General features: G+C 41.8%; 1 protein-coding gene across 1 annotated transcript; it reads right to left on the bottom strand.

Moving 5' to 3' along the window:
• Positions 4,159 to 7,027, bottom strand: LOC109837097 (brassinosteroid LRR receptor kinase BRI1-like; the record flags this gene model as incomplete). The annotated part of the gene is made up of 1 exon (XM_020405186.1): positions 4,159 to 7,027. A coding segment is annotated over one exon (2,679 nt), but the record flags the coding sequence as incomplete, so codon positions are not given.

Here is an 8,873-nt window from a genome sequence, read left to right as displayed (position 1 = left end):
TCCAAGACTGTCATCATGGAGCCTGAATTTTTGGATAGGTGGATTGAGGTACATAAACTATTTTTACATAACCCTTGATTACTTATCTTATTTACATGTTTTCATTGAATTAATTCAATTATACTTTTCAGGACAAGAGCTTTAAGAATGCTAAACTTAGACAATATGTCAATAAACCCTTGACTCACTACGATGATCTTTCCCTTATCATCGGGGATGATCAAGCTAGAGGAGAATTTGCATGTGATGCTTGGAAAAAATTTAGTCGTAGTGAGTCCATAAATCTTGGAGATGATGGTGACTCGCCTTTACCTGCCTCACAATCCCCTCAAGTACACATTTTAGATGAAGAGGACACTCCTCCGCCTAAGGAAACACCCGCCATATCAAGTTCTAAAGCAAAGGTATGTGTTGCTAAGGGAAAGGCTCGTAGGAACAACCTAGAAGATGAGCTCATGTTAAAAATGGTGGATAAGATAGATGTATTTAGCGCAAACATGAAGTGTGTAAATATGCATTGGACCGAGAAGTTATCCACGGTCATATATGCTCATTTACAAGATTTTAGTGTTGAAAAGCTAGATACATACTACCGACACTTATATTTGAATGAGCATGAAGCAAGACTATTTATGGGCATATCATCGGTTGGTCAAAAAGAGATGATTGCTACCTTTCTCAACGAAGGGGGTTGAAGACCGATAGAAGAAGTCTCTACGTGGTATTTTGTGATTCTCATTTCTAACATACTTGTGAAATCCACTTACTTTTGGTGATAATGTTTTTATTGTGTTTGTGGAACATTATGATGATGGAACATATTGTTGTAATATGTAGTAAGTATTTATTTGCTTCCATTTTGTAATATTTATCTTCCATGATTAATATCATTTTGTGGAATACTAACTTTTGTAATTGAATTTGTGAATGCAGGATATTTCCTAAGATGCAAGCAACCTACAATGTGTACACATTGTACTGGATGGCTATTGCTCTGGGGCATTTAGGTATTTGGTTTTCGTTGGTGATTTTTTTATTTTTAGGCTATGATGATTGTCAATTTTTCTGAGATTAGCAACCTGCAATATCTATTGATATTGCATTGGATGGCTAACAATGATGATATTGACCAAGTTCTGAGCCCTAAGCTAAACACAACATGTGCTCAGTCTATGTTGGTAGTTGTTGTTGTTGCTGGTTGCTGGTTCTTCTGATTTGGTTGTTGCTTGCTGGTTGTTGGTTGATCTCTACGTTGTTGGGTTTGTGGTTTCTTGTTGTTGCTGGTTGTTGGTTGATCTCTACGTTGTTGGGTTTGTGGTTTCTTGTTGTTGCTGGTTGTTGGTTAGTTTGCTGGTTGTTCCTTCAGTTGTTGTTGTTGTGTCCAGAGTTGTGTTGTTGTGTCGTTTGGTTGTTGGGCCTGAATGTTTCTTGTTGTTGCTGGTTGTTGGTTAGTTTGTTGTTGTGTCCAGGTTTGTGACAACTTCCAGTTTTGTGCACACCAGTTTTGTGAGCTCACTGTTTGTGGATGCTCTGTTGTTCATCTTCTATTTGAGCTAATGTTTTGTGGAGTTCTATGTGTGCTCAGATTTTCCGTACTATTTGTTGATTTTGATACTGTTTGTGGGTGTTCAATTTAGGCTATGATGATTGTTAATTTTTCTGAGATTAGTAACCTGCAATATCTATTGATATTGCACCGGATGGCTAACGATGATGATATTGAACAAGTTCTGAGCCCACAGTCATAATTCACATATACTGGATGGCTATTTGCTATGTTATGTACTAAAATATGGTTATTCAGGCCGTTTATATGTTTTTATAGGTTTCAGAAATTTTTTTTGCTAATTCAGGTACGTATTTCATAAATTTATGAATAATCAGGTTATTACAGGTCTTGTTTATTTTTTCTTCGAAAACAAGTTTTGTGTGATTATTTTCATCTCAAACAGGTATATTTCATGTCAAATCAGGTACGCAGTTCATGTTACAGTAGGTTTCAGATGATTTCAGGTTTCGTATGATTTCATTAATACAAACAGAAATTTATAATTCATTCGGGTTATTAATATTTGTTCATGATACATTCGCACTTTTATATGATTAAGATTACATCTCATAACTAGCACAAATAATTTTTGTCTATAGTGGGGGGTAATCTTACCATGGTGACTCTAAACACTTTTCCATACACACTTCAAAACCAACCAAACACAAGAAAAGTGGGAAATGTCAAATCAACATAAGTTTTCCCTTTTTTTCTCTTGCAAACCAAACACAAGAAAAGTAAAAACATTGGTTTCTCACCATTTTTTTGTGCGAACCAAACCAAAACAAACTATTTCTTGGAAAAGTTTGGAAAACTAAAAACATTGGTTTCTTTACTTGGAATTACATTTCCCTATATCTAGGAAACGAACCAAACAGCCCCTAAATCTAAAAAAAAAGAGAATGAGGTTTTCCTTTGTTCATGTCTTCACATGTATAGGGGTTGTGCTACCAAAGGAATAGGTGTCTCTTTTAATTTACCGTTTAGCATTTACCCTTGCATCTCGAAAAGGAATGACAACTAGAACTGACAAAAGATGAAAATATATATATATATATATATATATATCGTGCATTATATCCCATAAATAATACGATAACCTTCTCTCTTATAGCTGTCAGTTAAATTGAACAATGATAAAATTTGTCCTGACATCCTTTATGTCCTTCAAGCAGGCAGAGATGGCTATAAGACCACACACAACCCTATCAGGGTCCACCCACATGACGCTTACCCTTTTCAAACTTTGAAAATCCTCTACACAAATCGCCAGCCTATGGCTAAATAGCACTTAATATGCCCTATAGTTTCACCTACTCCTCACTCGTATACCCTCACTTCTCATTTGTATTTAGTAACCTGAAAATACCCTAAATTTTTTAAAACTTGCGATTATATACCCTCACTTGTTTTTGGCGGTACTTACGTACCCTAAAGTTATTAAAACTTGCACTTAAATACCCCAAAGTTTTTTAATATGACACTTAAATGCCCTAAAGTTTTTAAGATTGCACTTAAATACCCACAAGTTTGCTTGCATGACCGAGGGAATTTATATGCAAGTTTTTAAAACTTTTGGGTATTTGAGTGCTAGCTTTGAGAACTTGAGGGTATTTAATTGCCGCTAAAAAAAGCGAGGGTATTTTTCTGGCTACCAAATACAAGTTGGGGTATATAACTGAAAAGTAGTTGAAACTATAGGGTATACAAGTGCTACTTAGCTAGCCTTTGCCTGTATTGACAGCCCAACCTCTATTCAACAACCAATTACCCAAAAGCAAGGACATGGGACCTACGCCTCATTCGAGGAATGAAGCTTTTTAATTCTGTAGACTAGATGGGTACAACAAAGTTGCAATCTACTACCAGAACCAAAGAATAACTTTGGAAATCCAAAAACCCAAGGAGAGTAAGTAGTATGTGGGCTATCTGGATGGTCCTAAAATACACACCGATTGAATTGCAAATATGCCACTTCCCTACATTGTAACTTAACAACAGTTTCTAACGTTGGGGAGTTTTAATATGGGTATTGTTATAATGTGCTAATATAGTCCATCTTGAGAGCAAAGTTTGTTGAGCATGAAGATTGGGGAGCAGATTGGTCCTTCAAAGACATTATTAGGTTTCTAAATAAGAAGATTGATAAGGTTGACAGGGGGTACTCTAATGTGGCAAGATGAGTAATATGGACCGATGTCACTATGGAAATGTATATTTCTAATTGTGGTCCATCTGCCAACAACACCATTAATAGGATCTAAGCCAACATGATTTTGAACAACTCTCATATAACACAAAAGGTATTACTTAAAGTGGAAGCCTAGAATGAAAACAGATCAAACTTACACGTGCATCGTGTAACTTCAGTATGGATAGCAATTTATCTCAAGTCCCATGATGAAGCGGAGAATGATAAATGCAGCAAGTGTTTTCATGAGAGTAGCAACCAGTATTGCACAAAGGAAAATGAACCCAAAAATGATAAATGCAGCAAGTGTTTTCATGAGAGTAGCAACCAGTATTGCACAAAGGAAAATGAACCCAAAACAAGGAATCATAACATTTCCTTTTCATGAGAGTAGCAACCAGTATTGCACAAAGGAAAATGAACCCAAAACAAGGAATCATAACATTTCCTAGAAAATCACAATATATACATCAGATGGAACTCTTGCTAACGTATGTGACATGGAGAAAAACAGGAATTTCCTACATATATTACACATATTTTGCAATAACGGGAGGGGAAAAAAATCATACCCATTAAATGGTAATGAAAGAAGAAGCAGGCGCTTTTCAATCTTTTTCTTCTTTCCCTTCCTTCAAACTCATATCTGAAGAGTTAAAACTCCCATCTGTCACTGAAACCGCAACGTCAGAGACCGACGAACATACTGTCGATCCTGCTTGAATCTCCTTAAACATTGCCATCACCTTCACCATTGTAGGCCGTCTCATTGGCCTTTCATCCAGGCAAGCACAGGCAATCTTCAGATGTTCAAGAAGCTCGAGTTCCAGAGAGGGATCCTCTTTAATAAGCTCCCGATCAAACACATCACTAATCTTAAGCTTCGAATGCAGCTTCACCCAGCCAACCAAGTTGTTGTCACCGAAATCCGAAGAGTCCGTTGGTAATCTCCCTGTGAGCAACTCGAGCAAAACAACTCCATAACTATATACATCGCCTCTTGTAGTGCACCGAAAACTCTGATAGTACTCTGGAGGGACATAACCAGGGGTGCCCGCCAGTGTTGAAACACTCAAATGTGTGTCCATTGCACTCATCATCCTTGCCATCCCAAAATCAGAAACCCTAGCTTCCAAGTTCTCATCCAAGAGGACATTGCTCGATTTCATGTCTCTATGGATTATATGTCTGGCAGCTCCCACTGCAATCTTTCTCCTCGCCGCCCAATTGAGCTTGATCCCTGCCTTCTTTCGATCGTGGAGGACATCTTCCAGACTTCCATACTTCATGTATTCATAGACTAGGAGTCTTTCTTCTCCGACCTTGCAGTAGCCTAATAAAGGAACAAGATTTCGGTGCTTGATCCTCCCAATAGTTTCCATCTCAGCCATGAACTCTCGGTCACCTTGCCCGCTGATGTGTATGAGTTTCTTGATTGCCACAACACTGCCATCTTTGAGCTGAGCTTTGTATACATCACCAAATCCACCAGAGCCGACCATACTATCATTATGGAAGCCATTGGTGGCTTCGAGAAGATCTGCAAAAGTGAGCTTTTGCAGGGGCTTTTGATCAAATGTGGCAAGACTTATGCTTAAGGCTTCCTTGGTACCAGTCAGCTTCCAGTTGCTGTTTGCAGTACCCGAGTGTGACCTGTTATCAGTATACATATCTCGAAGATTGTTATTGCTCGTGTTACTCTTCATATTCCGTCTCTTCTTATTCTCAATAACAAATATGATCACGCCAAAGATACAAAGAATGATGAAGAGCAAAACCATAGCAATGCTCGCAACAATGGAGGCCTGGCGACGGCGAGACATCTGGTGATCATTGTCCAAGTTCGCAATGGTACTTTTTCCACAAGGTTGGAGGGGGAACCCACAAAGGCCTGAATTGTTCTCATACCTGTACCTTGGAAATGTTGCCAACTGACCCAATTCAGGAATGGTACCATTAAGCTTGTTGTTAGAGAGATCAATCTCCGATAGCAAAGTTAAACCTGAGAAGGATCCAGGAATAGGACCTTCGAGTAAGTTATGAGAGAGATCAAAGACTCCAACAGACCTCAAGTTCCCCAACTCCATAGGTATTGGACCAGAGAGTGAATTGTTGCCAAGATTAAGAACCATGAGATAGAACATATCCCCAATTTCCTTCGGTATCTCACCTTCCAAACGATTATAAGACAAATCAAGAAAGATCATCGAACCATTGTTGTTGAATGTGTACTGGGTGCTCCCCTTATAAACCCTCGTAAAGTTACAAGAGTCCCGGCTAGGTAGCCGGTTGACAGCCTCTGGCCGGATTCCAGCAAACTCAAGCAAATTGCCTGACCCTCGGCACTCTCTACTCCCATCATTCTTCAAATAAACATACCTCTTCCCTGTCAGCAAGCCAACAGCAATTTTTCCTGATTGCTTTGCCAGCGTACCTGGTATCCTCCCGCTCAAATTATTATTATTGAGATCAAGCCATATCAAGCTCTTGCAATCCCCAAGCTCTTTCGGGATCTCACCAGAGAAAGAGTTGTTGCTAAGCTTCAGAATTGCAAGCTTCTCAAGCTTCCCGATCCACGAGGGTATCTCCCCACTCAAATGGTTGCTCGACAAAGAAATCCAGTTCAAGTTCGTGCAGTTGCTGAGCCCCTCAGGAATCGAACCAGAAAGGCCATTTGTGTCCAGAATCAAGTTTTCAAGGGTAGAAACAAGCTTGAGCTCACTCGGGATCTTGCCTTCTAGTATATTCTGCCCCAAAATCAGATCTCTAAGCCGGGACAGCGAACCAAGAGAAGAAGGGATAGATCCAGTGAGATAATTAAAGCTGAGATCAAGCGAGAAGAGCACCGAACAGTTGCTGATGCTCTCAGGAATCGTTCCAGTAAAGAGATTATCCTGCAGGTAGAGCTCTTGCAAGCTAGGACTCGAGCACATGCTCCTCGAGGGGATCGAACCCGAAAACCCATTGGCACTAAGATCTAGCATCTCCAACTTGGGCAACCTCCATAACGAGTCAGGAAGTTCGCCGGTGAAATTATTGAACGAAAACTGCACTGTTTTCAAACTGGGCAATGAGGTAAAGAACCCCGCAGGGATTTCGCCCGAAAACGCGTTGTTCGACAGATTAATCAGCTCCAACGACTTCAAATCCAACAGGGACCCGGGCAGCTTCCCCGTAAAACGATTCGAAGAGAGATTCAGAAACCCAAGCTTGGTGCACCCGTCGAAAACCCCATCACCAATCTCCCCCGAGAATTCATTGCTGGAGACATCAAATTCCTCGAGGAGTAGTCACTGCCGATGCGGAAGCCTGCCGATAGATTCTGTCCGGCTAAATTCAGATAACGAACTCCGAGCTCGAACAGAACCGAGCTGGACTTCGCTCACGGAAGATATCCTGTTGTAAGACCAGTCAAGTCGAGTCTAACGACATGATCCGCTGCCAGAGAGATTTCAGAGATTTGCACGAGCCAGCAAGCAGCGCCACGTCGGCAACGGATCCGGAGAGGCCATTGCCGGAGAGGTCGAGCTCAGCGAGGCGGGGCCCGCAGAGAGGAACAGCGGTCAAGTCCCCGGTGACGTTACCGGAGCTCAGAGAGAGGGATTCGAGGCTCTGAAGAGAGAGGAGAGTCGAGCCAACGGCGCTGAAGCTCGTGGTGAGCTGGAGGCCGCCGAGGTCGGGTGACGGCGGAAAATATCGGGCGACGTGACGCGGCTGAAGGGAGCATGGAGGGGGTGCCCGTGGGTCCCAGCTCAGGCGAGGGTTCTGGAGCGAGTTCTTGAAGGAGACGAGCAGCTCCGAGTCCAAGCTGGACGAGGACGAGGACGCGGACGCGGGCGAGCTCAAGAGGAGAAAGAAGAAGGAGAAGAGGACGGGGCCCATACTGATGCTAGCTAGGGTTAGGGTTAGTAGAGCTTGGGATCGGCCATTAAGGTTTCAGAGTTCAGAGGAGAGAGAAAGTAGAGCGAGAGAGAGAGAGAGAGAGTAAAAACTAAAAACTGAAAAAGTTTTGACAGTGGAGAGGAGGGAGGAGCACTTATCGAGAGGAATGGCGAACCAACAGGCATGTGACCTGCCGGGGGTTAAATTACCATGACGCCCTCGAGTCAGTGGCGTTTCGGTAAATTCGGGAAAGAACAGGGAGTGACGTCGACGTCCGCGTGCGGGAAATCTAATAGAAAAGGCTGTGTCCTCTCGCTCAGATCTGACGCAGGCATCAACTGTGGACTGACTAGATGTCCATAATTGGGTGATATATTGCGATTCTGCCACTGTGAATAAGGAGGAGATTGGAGGGTAGCTTCGTAGGAATATAAATCGTAGGCATGAAGACAAAACTGGCACAGTTCAGCGAGCTGTCTAATCTCAATTAATTGCAATTTTTCTAAAAACCAAATTATGTTTAATCAGATTAGACATGGCTAAATTATTATGTTGTATTAACGATAGTATCTAATGATCAAATTCGTATTATAATTAAGTTGGCAACAACAAGATATTTACACTCGTAGGATGAGGCAAATAAGCCTAAAATTTTAAAAGGGAAAAATATTTCAAGACCCCAAAAAATAGATCCGGTTGTGACTAAGCCCCCTGTATATTTTTTGGTGTGAACAAGCCCCCAATACCAAACTCAAGAGTGTTTCAGCCTCTTTTTCATTTCCGAGACAACTCTGAGAGCACAGATCGTCTCTAAAGACAAAATTGCCCTTCTAACTGTCGCCCCCAATCTGCCCTCCCTCTTTCTCTCTCTCGCGCTCTTCTCTCTTCAGACCCACAAAAATCCGCAAAACTTGAACCTCCCTCAGCTTGCGAACTCAATTTGAAAACCCTAGTTTCACTCTAGCGGTCAGGAAATCCACAAGGAAAATGCCGAAAAAAATTATAAGAGAAATGGCTAAGAACCCTAAGCGACGCAAGGGTGAAGTAGACCAGATTCAAACGGAAGCGGACGTTAGTCAACGGCGTCGGTCGGCACGACTTGCGCAGGAGGAACTGCCAAACTTATCCCCCTCCACCTCCGCCTTGATATCTCACGCTAGCGGTTCTGTTCTGCCATCCTCTGATGATGAGGAGAGTAACGAGGCGATGGAAACCCTATTGATCATGAAAAGTCAGGAAAATCGAGAGCGC

Source organism: Asparagus officinalis, chromosome 1 (assembly GCF_001876935.1).
Source record: "Asparagus officinalis chromosome 1, Aspof.V1, whole genome shotgun sequence".
NCBI lineage: Eukaryota > Viridiplantae > Streptophyta > Magnoliopsida > Asparagales > Asparagaceae > Asparagus > Asparagus officinalis.
This window is presented reverse-complemented; position numbering and strand designations above follow the sequence as displayed.